At 34.9% G+C, this 15,639-nt stretch overlaps 2 protein-coding genes across 3 annotated transcripts in view; one reads left to right on the forward strand and one right to left on the reverse strand.

Annotated features, from left to right (window-relative positions):
* LOC111514329 (guanine nucleotide-binding protein G(o) subunit alpha) overlaps window positions 1-15,639 on the forward strand; it is a 40,462-nt gene that overhangs the window by 2,739 nt on the left and 22,084 nt on the right. For both annotated transcript variants that reach the window (XM_023170566.2, XM_074184866.1), the window contains exons 3-4: window positions 5,679-5,922; window positions 13,039-13,213. In XM_023170566.2, coding sequence (XP_023026334.1) covers window positions 5,679-5,922; window positions 13,039-13,213 — 419 coding nt within the window. The remainder of the gene's footprint in view (window positions 1-5,678; window positions 5,923-13,038; window positions 13,214-15,639) is intronic.
* Window positions 12,625-15,639, reverse strand: part of LOC111514374 (uncharacterized) — a 103,446-nt gene continuing 100,431 nt past the window's right edge. Inside the window, exon 8 of the mRNA XM_074184843.1 lies at window positions 12,625-12,936. Within this exon, the coding sequence (XP_074040944.1) occupies window positions 12,921-12,936 (16 nt within the window). The 3' untranslated portion in view covers window positions 12,625-12,920. The remainder of the gene's footprint in view (window positions 12,937-15,639) is intronic.

Raw genomic sequence — 15,639 nt, forward strand, 5'->3', positions numbered from 1 at the left:
ATATTTAGCTTCGTTTTCAAGAAAAAAAATTGAAACCACTTTGCATTTCATGAACACTTGCTTTGGAGACCAGCTGACAGTGTTTGTGTTGTCATATCAGTGAAAGTCAGAGTTGTCGATTAGCAGTGAATCCATCATGAATAATGTTACTAACGCTGAAATGGCCGACATGCTGACGTTTTTTTAAACTTCAACGATCTGTATCTCAGAAAAAAAGCAACTCTGGATATATGTTCATAGTAACTTTTTATCTTATAACTATCTAACGAATCACCTTCTGAAGTTTCGTACCGTAGTTAGGAAACAACCTGTATTTATACACATATTAATTTATGTGGAAGTTATCAATAATGTGTTGTGTGTTGCAAAAACATTTTTTAAGCAATTTTAGTTGTCAAAGTCCATTGATTATGGTATACAATAGAAAATTGTTATTACATGTCAGATGATGATTTTATCTTTCTTGAAAATTGTAGTGATGTTCAAGTCCAACCGAATATCTCAGATCAATTTTGTTATTTCCAGATTTATTAAAAATTATAGGAAAATTAATGGGGAAAATAATGCTGAACTTCCTTGATACTGTAAACATCATATTCACCTCACAATTTGGGTTTTGAATGTAAAAAAGCATGCACAGTTGAATGTTGATGAAGTGGCAGTTGCGTTTCTGTACATGGGACTCTCGTAAACGATAAGAGATAGAGTGTCGGTTTAATTGTGGCAAAGTTGCGTATTTTAGAGACCTATTCAATGATGTAAAGAAATCGATTATAGCTCTTTTGGTTCTGGAGATATACAGGAAAAACCAAAAAATCCCAAATTATTTTTTTGCCTATATTTTCTTTATTCGCAGACATATTGAAAATCTGTCCACATTTTGCTAATGGCACTTGATGTGGGCTCTCAGAATATATCCATGAATCTTTTATACAGGGTGTCATCTGACTTGGGCCACCCCCTTCTTTGAATTTTTAAGTACGAACCTGGCCCAATAAATGTTCGAATTGGAGTCCTTCCATTTCGAGACAAATACTGGGCCAATATAATGGCCTGCAAGATCAACAGATCTTACTATTTATGACTATTTTCTATGGGCATTAAAAAATAGGATTTAGGCTGGCAGAGAGATAGAAAATGTGGAAGATTCGAGATTGAGGATTTTGAATGATTTCGCAACAATGCCGCAAGTAAGTGTATTAAGGGCAATAAATAATATGAAAAACCGAGTTTAAAAATGTCTCGAAATGGAAGGACTTCAATTCGAACACTTATTGCGCCAATAATTTTTTTGGGTACCTATATAAATTACTTCATTTCAATTTCCATTACAACTATAGTGTTCCTTTCGGATTTTATTATTGCTATCATTTTTTTTCCTGCTTAATGAAACACATATAATATTATTTTGACGTAGATATGTTTCAAATGATCATAAAAGGTTTTCTTATTCGAAGTTCATTGTAGAAAAAGCTCAGAGCAATGAAAAAAATATGAATAGGTACCTAAAAATGAAAAAAAACTCTTGAAAATTTCTACGATACATAGGGAGACGTGAAAGTTGCTATTGTGTTTTTATTCAACTCAGTCAACCAATTTCCAGGGCCGTAATTTAAAAGGGAATAATTCACACAATTATAATCGAATATTACCGAAACATCCCGAAATATAAAATTGACTTTAATTTCTCAGTATGAAGTTAACGTCTACGATCCAAAAACTACAACAAAAAATACAGGTTCGTATTTGAAAATTCAAAGATGGGGGTGGCCCAAGTTAGATGACACCCTGTATAAAAAATTTATGGATATATTCTGATAGCTCACATCAAATTCCAATAGCAAAATGTGGACAGATTTCCAATATGTCTGCGAATAAAGAAAATATAGGCAAAAAAATAATTTGAGATTTTTTGGTTTTTCCTGTATTTTTCAGAATCAAAAGAGCTATATTCGATTTCTTTACATCATTGAATATGTCTCTAAAATACACAACTTTGCCACAATTTAACCGACACACTATCTCTCATCATTTACGAGATCCCCAAGTACAGAAACGAATTTGAATAGCCCTGTATATACATAACCACGCATGCAATGAAAAACAAGCGAATATCTATTGAGAAAACTAAGACAACAGAATAACTATTGGCCCCGACCAAACACTTCATCAAAAACTAATCTCCCTCTTTCATACTCACATGTCATCAAATAATAGATTTATTCTCATGGCTCAGCAGACAACGTCAGTGTCGCCCTCAACTACACAAATGATCTCTCATCCCTCCAAAACAAATTTCCTGAAAAAACTAGAACTTTGTCACGAGTATCAACACATCCACATCTTCATCTGATGTATGGAACAAAATCAAAAGAATAGCAGGAAAAAATAAAAACCAAGGTATTGCAACCCTGGTCTTCAAGGAAAGGACTCTCACATCAACGAAAGCTGACTGTCTAGCAAAGAGCTACAGTCAAAACTCTAGTTGTGAGAAGCACGACGCTGATTTCAAACTCTGGAAGAATTCAATTGAAACAAATCAGTTGATATGTTTCTCAGCCAGAAGAAAATTATCCCTTGAATTCGAAAATATCTATAAAAGAACTAGATGAAGCACTCAGAGACATGAAAAATTCAAGTCCGGGACCCGACGTGGGTTAGAATAGCTTGTTAGATCATTCAATCTTATTTTAACAGAAGAAAATATTCCTTGTTTTTGAAAAAAAAAACAATACTGTCCAATTTCGCTGATAAACAGCCAGAGCAAAGTGGATTCAGAAAACAACATTCAGCTCTCCATAATATCATAGACCTGGAATCACACATCCATGAGGCATCAGTAAACACACAAAAATGTATCGTGATACAACTTGACATCACCAAGGACTTCGACACAGCTTGGAAACATAACATCCTTTCAAAACTGGTCGAATTTAACATATAAGATCATATTCTGGTCTTTATCCGAAATTTCCTCTTTGACAGATCTTTTCAATAGGAGTGAACTATCATCCAACTACCCACAGAAGAACGGCATACCTCAGGGATCTATTATAAGCACTACTCTCTTCCTCATTGCAATACATGAAGGGACGAAATATGCCAAACCCACAACTAAAGCTAGATTATATGCTGATGGTGAGATCTTGTACATGAAGAGAAAAAACAATGAGTCAATGGGCTTTAAATTCTCACCCCAAAATACCAAGGGGATCATCTTTTCGAAAAAAGCCGGCTGAAACACTGACCTAAAACTTCAACTCAATACGAAATCCAAATTTTAGGGATGGTATTCGACTCTCACCACTAAGCGGGAAGTCGCATATCAACAAATTCATTCAATCATGTCATAAAGCACTCAACACTCTCAAGTTACTCAGCAACACACACTGACTCCATCACATTATTCCTTCAACTATGGCTCTATCGCGTATGTATGACACAAAGCATACTACCCCTGTAAGATACAGAACACAATACTGCCTTCGCCTTGTCTTAGGAACATACCACTCCAGCCCAGTCGAAAGCCTCTGTAGCGAGTCAGGACCTCCACTGCACTATCGAAGGAGATAACTGAGTATAAAATACGCTAACGCAATATAAAAATTTCCAGATCATCCAACTTACGACGTCATTTCAAATTTTTGCAGCGATATATTCACTTTCTCTCCACATAGTCGTATACCCTTTTACCAAAGAATCAACAAAATGCTTCTAGATCTACATGTAACCCTCCCATCAATTTTTCCTACAATCACAACTGATCCCTCCTGGCTAATCTCGTTTAGAAAATGCGACCTAAGCATTACTACAAAAAATGCGATACCAACCAACAAATGATTGTGAAGTCGTTCCATCAAAGGCTATGTTTATATGAAAACTTTCCGCACCTTAACACAGATTGGCTGTTGGCTGTTTACACGGTTTGGCTGTAGTAACATCGGACTCCACCCAAGCCCTCATATATGAGAGAAATTATGTAATTAACGTGGTAATGCTGCTTCGGTCTTTAGAACTATTCCTGCTTCACATAATTTTGATGAGATCATGCATTGCCCTCATTTCAGTACTGGACTAAAATATCTTCGAAACAAGCCGAGATATGTGGATATTCATCAGTCTCCTATCAAGGTTAATTCGCAAGTGATTGATCCACCTGCTTTTTTTTCAGTGTGGTCAATGGACTTAGGTCATTCTTGCCTCCCAAATATGAGTTGCAGTCCTCGTGGTTCTGGTTCCCTTTCAGTGGAAGAGCTTCATGAAGCAAGAGCCAAATCGATCCCTCTACAAAACCCTTCATCGCTTGGAAGGATCGATTGCAATTTGAGAAATGGTTCTTATTCAGATTCTGTAAAACATGTTCTTCATTACGAATCAGTACAGAGTTGTCCTAAAAATTTTGAGAAGACAATCGGATTAGATAATTTAGGAAACACTTGCTACATGAAGACCATTTTACGAGTGGTGTTCATGACGAAGAATTTCAAGAACGAGGTTTTAACAATGAACAAGAAAGAGAAAGTTTCCTAATTATTCAACAAACTCAAATACCTGTTCATGCCGATTTCCTGGAGTCGTTGAAGTCCACTAGATACTCGTTAGGACAACAAGAGGATTGATCCGAATTAATGGGGTTTTTGTTGAATACTCTTCATGAGCAAAAAAATAGCGGAATCAATACTCATGACCGCTCTGGATTGAATGATTCCGTACATTCTATCTCGTTTTGTGTTTCTAAATCTTTTGCTGGAAAATTCTCACTTCTTTACTTTGTAGTAAATGTTCAAGAGGTAGCAAAAACGTATGTGAATTTCTGGAACTTCAACTAGCGTTTCCTAATATGACCAATAACCAGTCCGTGCAAAGCTTATTGTTAAATCATCTGAAAATGGAACTTTTAATAGGTAATGATCGACTGTATTGCCAAACATGCGCCAAACTAACTGACTATTATAAAAAAAACCAAGTATAGCTGAGGCACCAGTCATACTAATAATAACACTGATGATCTTCAAACATGACTCAACCTCTGACGGAAGCACCAAACTCTCATGAAAGTTCGAAGTAGATGAACACTTCAATCTAGCAGACCACTATTATAATCTTCATGCAGTCATTGTTCACTGTGGTTCTGGCGTTGAATCTGGTCATTATTACGCCTTGGTCAAAGACGAAATGGACTGGTTTAAGTTTGACGATAGTCAAACGATGACGATGATGACGATGTATTGAATTTATTGGAGCCTCTGGAGACACCCTATATTTTGTTTTATGAAAGAGAGGACATTGGAAGATCGAGATCTTCAGATGAAGTGGTGCTGTGGGTTTTTCCGGGTTGTCTTGCAGCTGAAAAGGCAAATGCGCCACTGGAATCAATGAAGTCGCCCCAGAGCGCCAATTAAATTTTGTTGCCAATTAATTAAAGTTCATCAAATCAAGTTTTATACTTGATAATGGGGTCAAACCCGAAACCGGTCATATGAATAAAATCTGCCAGTGGTATTTAGACAAAAGTGTTTTTTATTCATTTCATTTAAGTGATCATGAATTACCATAAAGTAAACAAGTTATCAATCACACACACTTATGAATCATATTAGTTCTATCAAAATGCACTTCGCCATTTTATACTTAGTGTTAACAAGAGTAAGTTGGGACTATAATATATCTAATTTCAGTTTGTTTGAGAATATGGAACGAATCTGTGATCCGAAGTATGTGCCGAATGCAACTGATGTGCTCAGAGCTCGAGTACGAACCCAAGGCATAATAGAAACTCAGTTTTGCATAAGTGATATGATTGTTAGTATGTATGACGTTGGAGGACAAAGATCTCAGAGGAGGAAATGGATCTATTGCTTTGATGATGTTCGAGCTGTACTTTTTGTGATTTCACTCAGTGGATACGACATGACTTTGCTTGTAAGTTATGCAAACTAAATTTATTAAAGGTTACTGGTTACTACATATTCTTCAAGGATACGTCTCGTAAGCCATAAAATGTCATCGCTTAGACTCGTGCCAATATATATTTAACTTCGTCACCTAATCCATGAAAAGTGGAGGATGAAAGGTTAAATGAGAAATTAAACTTCTTATGTTTCAATATCACTTGTATTTGTAGCTAATGTTACTGCAGTTTCGTCCAACAAGGACATTTTCAAACTAATACAATAAACTCAAATAATTAACAATGTTAACCCTTATATATCTATACACCACTATAGGTGATAACAGACGGTTCTCAATGACTTTATTACTTGTATACTGTTTACCTGTGATAATCTGAGTACGCTAATCTGAAAACAGGTGAGTAGACCGTCGATTTGGTCATAATGCAAAATTTCTATTGTTTAGATTCGGGAACTTGTGTTGCATTCCAAGGACTGGTTTGAAAACTTTAAATCATCTTTACCTAGTCTGAAGGACCTTTCACGTTCAGCATACCATTTTGAGAAATTTCGGCCATATTGTCCCACATACGAAACTGCAGTAGGTAACTAACGTTACCTACTGCAGTAGGTAACGTTACCTACTGCAGTAGGTAACGTTACCTACTGCAGTAGGTAACGTTAGTTACCTAACGTAGGTAACTGACCCTAGTTTGGTTACTTAGCTCCTTGAGTGTGCTCAAACAGCTTCCCACCGGTCTTGAGAAGACTTGAAATGAGCTGAGTGCTTTAATTGCCGCCTGGCTGTCGGAGAAAATGGCAATGGTTTTATTTGTGACCTTATGCCTGTTTATTTCCCCTATACAGTGTTCGATGGCCGCTACTTCTGCCTGTAACACAGTTACATTATGTCCGAGGGTTGTATTTGTACTAACGTTGTAACTTACATTACAAATACAAGTTTAAAAGAACAGAAAATTTTGTTTCTCGCTTTTCATAATGATCTCCTACCACGTAGTAACTGCTTCATCCATCAATTTACTTACTGGGGTTATCCCAGAAGTACCCGGCCTGACCTAGAGATGGCGGTAGTTGTTTGAAAAATATCGCTGTATCAGAAAATACACAATCTATAAAGCATATGTTTCAAGTTTGAAACGCTGCGTTATTTAATATTTGTTTGGCAGCCATCAATAGCGAACGTTTTCAGTTAATTTGTGAAAATGGAAAAAATTTGTCATTGTTATGTGGTACAATACTTTTATTTGAAAGGCCTCATCCTGACCAATATAGAAGCTGCACTGGATTCTACTTTGGGTGAGTCTGCTCCTTCGTTTACAATAGTAAAATATTGGGAAGCAGAGTTTAAAGGAGGCTGTACGAGCTGCCAAGACGAGCATCACAGTGGTTGACCAAATGAGGTGTGTATTTAGCGAAGTTTCACAGCAACAAAGCAAAATTTTTGCGTCGTTTCATAACCATGGATTAAACATGGGTCCATCACTTTACACCCGAGACAAAAAAACAACCAAAGCAGTGGACTCAAAAAGGAGAATCGGCACCAAAGAAGGCGATGACCGTTTCATCTGCAGGTAAGGTCGTGGCATGAGTTTTTTGGTATGCACCTGGGATGATTTTCATCGACTATTTTAAAAAAGGTAATACTATCAACGGCGAGTGTTATGCGAACTTATTGCAACGTTTGAGTGGAGAAATCAAGTAAAAACGGCCGCATTTGGCTAAGAAAAAAGTGTTGTTTCATCAAGGCAATGCACCAGCTCACAAATCCATTATCACAATGACCAAAATTAACGAATTCAATACCTCATTACCCTATTCGCCAGATTAAACCTCCTCGAATTATTTTCTGTTGCTAAACTTGAAAAAATTACTCGATGGTCATTTTCCAACGATGAAGAAGTGATGTTGGCAGTTAATGGCTATTTTGAGGAGCAAGACAGTTCTTATTATAAAAACGGTATCGACCTTATTGAACGTCGCTGGGGAAAGTGTATAGAGCTGCAAGGAGATTATGTTGAGAAATAAATAATTTTTTTTTCAACATTTTTGTGTTTTTTTGTTGGGCCTTTTTCTTCTGGAAAAAGCTTGTGTCCGGAGTGTGGGACGAATGTGGCTGAAATTTCTCAAAACGGTATGCTGAACATGAAAGGTCCTTCAGACTAGGCAAAGATGATTTAAAATTTTCAAACCATTCCTTGGAATGCAACACAAGTTGTCGAATCTAAGTGATACGGAAATTCTGCACTATGCAGGCAAGGGTTGAAATTCAATTATTTGGAACCCTTGGAAAATCATGAGCATAGGCATTGCGGATGTAACCTATAAAATGTTCAAACCAACCTGGTCTAATCGCCTGTTTTCAGATTAGCATACCCACTTTGTCACAGAAAAACAAAATACAGGTAATAAAGTCATTAACGACCGTCTGTTATTACCTACAGCGGTGAATAGATATTTAAGGGTTAACATTGTTGATTTTTTCAGTTTATTGTATTAGTTAAAAAATGTCTTGTTAGACGAAACTGCGTTAGTGACAAATACAACCGCACTTATTGGATGTCGATGGACAGGTACAAATTGGTTACGTAACTACATTTTTTGATATTATTCAAGTATGCAAACCGATCATCCTGATCTAATGGTTATTTTATTTCAATGGGGTCAATATCTATAATAACAATCACAATCAGATTCTGATTGAGAGTATTAGCTCTGCACCTATTACAAAGCCATTTTCCGTGCGTGTCTTACTACATGCCTTTTACCTTAATTATATTTGATGATACTTTCAGGCTGCCTTTCGAAAATATTTTGGTTTCATCCATATACCGGGTGTCCCACATTTTATGTGACAGGCAATATCTGGTTTGTTGAAGGAGATACACAAAAATGTTTCATACAAAAGTTTTAGGAGTTCATGAGAGCTATATTTTGATATAATTTTTAAATATACAGGGTGTTTGGTGTAGGTGCTACAGACCAAAATTCCATTTTTTAAAATAGAACGCCCTGTATATCATTTCATATTCAGATGCTACGTTAAATTCTGATATCATTTCATGTTTGGTTTTTGAAATTCGGTTACGGCGTTGTTGAGTTATTGCACTTTTCCTTAAATATAAAGTTTCAAAAAAAACTTATTTACTCGTACACGAATCCAGTCTATATCTTTTATTAAATTGAACTAGACTACTACTGAATACAAACCATTATTCTCACCTCTACGATACGATATCGATATCAGTTGAATATAATATTGAAATTCTTGAGAATGTGACTAACTTGAGGGTGAATTGCTTTATATTGCACAATTTCATCAAGTAGCTTATGCTTGTTGATGCCATAGTAACAAATGTTGTTGAATTGTATCTACTTGTCAGTTCGATTCAGTGATTCTTTGCAAAACAGTAACTGTGTTATTTGTGCGAAAACTCCAGTATGCCTTTCGCATTTAGTCCAAGTGATTGCATTGATATGTTATTAATTTTTGGGGAATGTCAGAAAAACTGCCGTCAAGCACAACGTCTATACCAAGAACGTTTTCCAGACAGACCCATTCCGTCACGAATTACTTTTTCGAGAGTTGTAGAAAAATTGCGAACTGGGTCATTTCCTTCTACTATAAAGCATCGTCATCATACGAGATCTGTTAGAACTGAAGATTTAGAGATCAATGTGTTGGCTTATATTATTATTCATCCACATGTTTCTATCCGTACTCTTGCAGAAGAAGTCGGTGTGAGTAAATCTAATGTACAGAGAATTCTGAAAGAAAATAAATACCACCCGTTCAAAATTCAGTTGGAACAAGGTTTGAAACCCACTGACTTTGAACGACGACTTGAATTCATTGCTTGTATTCAGGTAATATTACATGAAAGTCCTAACATATTCAGTCAAATTTTGTGGAGCGATGAATCGCGATTCCACAATAACGGAGTTGTGAATCGACATAACAGTCACTATTGGTCTCAAGAAAATCCCCACTGGGTCCGCGAAAGTAATTTTCAAACTACTTGGAGTATTAATGTATGGTGTGGATTGTTCAATGGCCGCATCATAGGACCTTACTTTTTCAATGAAAATCTCAATGGATTGCGATATTTACATTTTCTAGAAAATGATTTGATCCAGTTGATGGAAGATATTCCCATAGCAGAACGACAAGGAATTTGGTGGCAACAAGATGGTGCTCCTCCTCACAATTCACAGGTTGTTACTGAATATCTGGATAGAACGTACCCAAATAGATGGATTGGTAATAAGGGTTCAATTCGGTGGCCGGCTCGTTCCCCAGATTTATTACCGCTTGATTTTTCCTATGGGGTTATTTAAAAGATATTGTTTTCAATACTCCCTCTTTGAATGTGGATGATCTGAAAATGAAAATTCGACTAGCGTGCAGTGATATTACGCCTGATATTATAAGAGCGACTTGTACGAGAGAAGTGATTCGACGTTTCGAAGCCTGTATAATATCTAATGGGCATCACTTTGAACAATTTTTATGACTTATTTCTAGGTACCTACCATTCTTATGAAATGATTTATCAAGTTATATTATTTACATTGTTATTAATTAAAGATTTGTTTTCGAATACACCTCTTTCAATTTCGCAATTGTTTCATATTCAAAATGATTCCTGACTGAATTCCACAACTCAAAATTGAAACCATTACTTCGAACACCCAAAATTTTGACTAATTTTCATGTGATCTGATGCAGAGAGAATAATTGTATGAGATATTTTTAAAAATAATAGTCGTTCTCAAGACTTTACATTTTAAGCAATAACTCAACAACGCCGTAACCGAATTTCAAAAACCAAACATGAAATGATATCAGAATTTAACGTAGCATCTGAATATGTAATGATATACAGGGCGTTCTATTTTAAAAAATGGAATTTTGGTCTGTAGCACCTACACCAAACACTCTGTATATTTAAAAATTATATCAAAATATAGCTCTCATGAACTCCTAAAACTTTTGTATGAAACATTTTTGTGTATCTCCTTCAACAAACCAGATATTGCCTGTCACATAAAATGTGGGACACCCGGTATATGAAGGAAAAACTGTTCTGATTAAACTGATGGTTATTTCTTAAAAAACTCCATTCTCTTATGTACAACAACACCTTTTTCATACAAAACTTTCCTTTTATCCTACCAACTTCTGTTATTTCTTTTCGTTTTATAAAAAAAATGATGCTGTGTTGAGTAACAAGTTGTTTGCATTTCATATTCGAATTTGGTGACTACTGGCAAATCTAAGGTATTCGGATGAAGACTATTATGGTTTTCTTTCATGTCCGGTCCCCCTTGTCGTCAAGTTTACTCACACTTTAATTTATATTCACTTATTTAGTGGCTTCAAATACCCGCTGGTGAATGTTCAGTAACTTGAGAGATTCACTACTGATTTCAAAATAATTATTCAATACTTTAATAGACACTTTGGAATATTGAGCAAGCACACAAAAATATTTCTATACTAAATACTATATGCCTACTAACCCAACTTTTAATGTTGACACCCTTTTTTCGAAATCTGCGATCTAAGCCCAGTTAGTATATATTCAATTTTGACGAGTACCTAGGAGGCAGAGATCATGTTTAATATGAATTCATGACCTAATTTTTCAATAATCCATTTATTTGATCAATAGATTTTTCACTGAAAAGACAAGACACTTCCAAAGCCAAAGACAAGTTATTTTATAATTGTGTTAAATGATGAAATCCTAATGAAACGTTCATGATAGTACTAACTTGATATTTTTGTTAAACTTGCAACCCAATCGGTTGAGGAGGTGGAACAGTCAAAACATTTTTCCACAAATTCTTTTGACAGAAGGTTAATTTATTGGAAAAGAAAAGTTTTGACTTTCTACCTCTCCAGCTTCATACAAAAAGAAGTGGACATTTTCCAAAGAAACAAAGACAGCAATTGATTTCAAACTTAACTTTTTACAAAGATTTGTGGATCGTGCAAAGAAGTATCTTTCAGACACAAACTCGTAACAACTATTTTCATATAAACATTGAAATACACGAAAAAATACTTTCGAAACAACTACTTTTATATGAACATTGAATTATACAAAAAACACTTTGTCCTATTCACTTTGTCCTCCAAATATTCGGAATTGATCAGATATCATTCACAGGATTGCAACTCAATATCTTATATGAAAGAGTTAAAATTTCACTTACAAGGAACACTATCATCCGCAATGATGGCCATCGATGTTTTGGAATAAAACACTTGTCTTATTGCTTCTTCAGCACCAATCGGGATAATATTACAAGATGAACTGTTTTTTTGTATAATTCAATGTTCACATAAAAACAGTTGATTTGAAAGTATTTTTTCATTTGTGTAATTCAATGTTTATATAAAAGTAGTTGTTTCGTGAAGGATTTTTATTCCAGTTTGTGTCTGAGAGTGACTTCTTTGTATAATCTGAACATCTTTGTAAAGAATTCATTCTGCAATCAATTTCTTTCTTCCTTTCTTTGTAAGATTCCCAAAATTTTTTATATAAATCTGGAGAAATAAAAAGCAAAAACCTTTCTTTCCCAAAATTAGACTCTACTAAAAATATACTCCATTCAATTTAAACAATATTTTTAATGTATTGTTATGAACTTGAGATCTAAGTTTAGTCAAGACGTGGGTTTTTAATAAACAAATAACCAATTGGTACGCTTATTCATATTTAATAACTTCATTTAATCACACAAATTACACTATTAAGCACAATACTTCAATCGCTCTCAACTGTCATACTTTCCTTACTTTCATATTTCGCGCTCTAATTCAAACCTTCCCAGTTCGCTACTGTCCTTTGTATATATACTCTTGTAGAATTCTCTGGTATGTAATGGACCATGTTCAAAAGCAATCCTATCTTTTTGCTCAAATTTTCTAGGAACTATGTGCTCCACTTCGCTCGATGATGTCATTCACATTGTCTTACTTGTCAGTCAGTGACAGGTAGTTCATGGGCGTAGGTAACTGTAACGTCGTGGCGAGACATTATGCTGAATATGTGGCAATCAAATAAAATTCATTATTTCATTCAATTATTTTTGAACGAAATGAATTAATTTATTTTAGGAGGATCCCAGTGTTAACAGACTTGAAGAAAGCTTAAACTTATTTGGACAGATAGTCAATAATCCATTTTTCAGAGATGCTTCATTTGTGTTATTCCTGAATAAATTCGATCTATTTCGAGAAAAAATTCTGCATTCCAATCGACATTTAAGACTGTATTTCCCAGACTACAGAGGTAAGTTCAACAAAGGTTATGAAAGACTAAAGAATAAGTCTGACAATCTCTAGCAAAAGCAACTTTGCTTCACGTATCATAATCTAATATTCAAATGGAAGATAAAGTAAATTTTCATAATGATATCTGCATATTTATTAATATCCACAATAATGATTGGTCATAAACCAAAATTTCACCTTTACTTATAAATCAGTGGTAACAAAAAATACTTTACAAAAATACAAATCCTTTTCAGAATCACAGAATATTTTTGTTTTGGTTCTTCAGTAAGTTTTTAGATTGACAAAATTTACTTTCGATTACAAATCCCTATATTATTTATGGTATTATATATGTCCACTTGGAGTACAGATATTTGCATCAAAAAATACTAAATTTCCTGAAGGAGATTTTTACGTTTGTTAAAATAATCTCTTATAAAAAATGGAACCCTGAAATACATTAAAATTTGTGGCAAATATTTCAATTTTACCGCTAGAATACAGGGTGTAACCGAATAAGTGTAAAATATTTAAGGAGGTGATTCCTACCAAAAACACACTTAGCAATTTATTTGGTTTACCCTATGGTTGTAAGGGGTGGAAAACGCAACCCCTAAAATTTATTTCCAATGTAACTTTTTTTCTTATTATTTGTTTACCATTTAAAAATTTATTTCTGATAGCCTGTTTCATTCTAAACAAAAAATGTCTCTTGGGTTTTTACCCAAAATGAACCAGTTCGCAGCAAAAAATTATTTTAGGAACAACTACAGAGATACATCGTCATAAATGCGAACTGGATTTATTGTTATTTTGTAGTTAGTACCCACATTAAACGATTAAAGGATAATAAACAAAACTAATTAATAACAAAACACACAACATGTAGAAATCATAGTAAATGTTCAATATGTCTACCTTCAGACATTACGCATGCGTCTAGACGTAGGCGCATTGAGCTACGTATTCGCTCAAATATTCCTGGAGTCTCTCTGATTACCCTGCACGCATCGATGATGCGGTTTCTTAAGTCCTCTACATCGCGAACAGGAGTACGATAAACCAAATGCTGTAAATGGCCCCAAATAGAGAAATTGAGAGAATTAAGATCCGGGGATCGAGCGGGCCATCATTCATAAAAAATATATCCCTTCTGATACCCAAAGGAACTTCCTCCAGCAGTACTGGATACACTTCTCTTAAAAATTGAACGTATGCCTCACCATTTAATCGAGGAGGTAGAAAATGAGGCCCAATTAAATCATCCCCAATAACCCCGAGCCACACGTTAAGAGAAAACTGTTCTTGATGGTTTGTTTCGACAATAGCGTGAGGGTTTTCATCAGCCCATATGTGGTAATTATGAAAATTAATAATCTTGTCCCAAGAAAAACCACATTCGTTTGTGAATTCTATCGTCTTCAGAAAGTCACAATTTATTCTAGTCATTTCCAGCATCCAATTGCAAAATTCAAGACGGTTTGGAAAGCCTCGCGGTAACAGTGCCTGTACTCGTTACAGATGGTAGGTGTATAAGAGTTGTTCCTTTAAAATTCGAAATACCGTCATATGATCAACATTTAGCTGGAAAGCAATCTTTCTAGTACTGGTAGTAGGTTGTTCTTCAATCAAATTAAGTACTGCTTCCTCAAGCTGTGATGTTCTTACTTCTCGATGGCGACCACAATCCTGCGTTCTTTTGTCGAATGAACCATATTCTCGTAATCGTTGATGAAGTCGAGCAAATATTCTATATGAAGGATGCTGCTGTTGAGGATACATTTCAGCATATTTTCTAGAAGCTTGTAACCCATTCCTCTGCGACAGATTGTAAACGTAATGCATATCGGTCATTTCCTCATTTGTGTATGCCATTTTAATATCAAGTGAATTATTATAGTAACAAATTAAGAACAGAACAACACAAATCAATATTAATTCAATTTCGAAAATTCACAAACTGACAGCGTCATACCAATTTAATTGTCACTATCGCTAATAGCGACCTACTAGATAGATTAGTTTCGTATTTTCGCATTTATGACGATGTATCTCTGTAGTTGTTCGTAAAATAATTTTTTGCCGCGAAATGGTGTATTTTGGGCAAAAAACCTAAGAGACATTTTTTGTTTAGAATGAAACAGGCTATCGGAAATAATTTTTTTTATGGTAAACAAATGATAAGACATAAAGTTACATTGGAAATACATTTTAGGGGTTGCGTTTTCCACCCCTTACAACCATGGGGTAAACCAAATAAATATCTGGCCAAGTGTCTTTTTGGTAGTACAAAACGTCAGGTTAATTTCAATATTGTAACTTTTTTAGTGCTTGTGAAAAAAATTGTTATACAAATTTTATGTACCCCCTTTAAGGGGCTGTATCTTAACAAGGGATGCTCCAAAGAAATTTCTTTATATGAAAGATTCTATCTTTTTTTCG

The sequence above is a fragment of the Leptinotarsa decemlineata genome, unplaced genomic scaffold (assembly GCF_025532065.1).
Source record: "Leptinotarsa decemlineata unplaced genomic scaffold, Ldec_3_MD MMD2_P_RNA_scaffold_2, whole genome shotgun sequence".
Classification (NCBI taxonomy): Eukaryota; Metazoa; Arthropoda; class Insecta; order Coleoptera; family Chrysomelidae; genus Leptinotarsa; species Leptinotarsa decemlineata.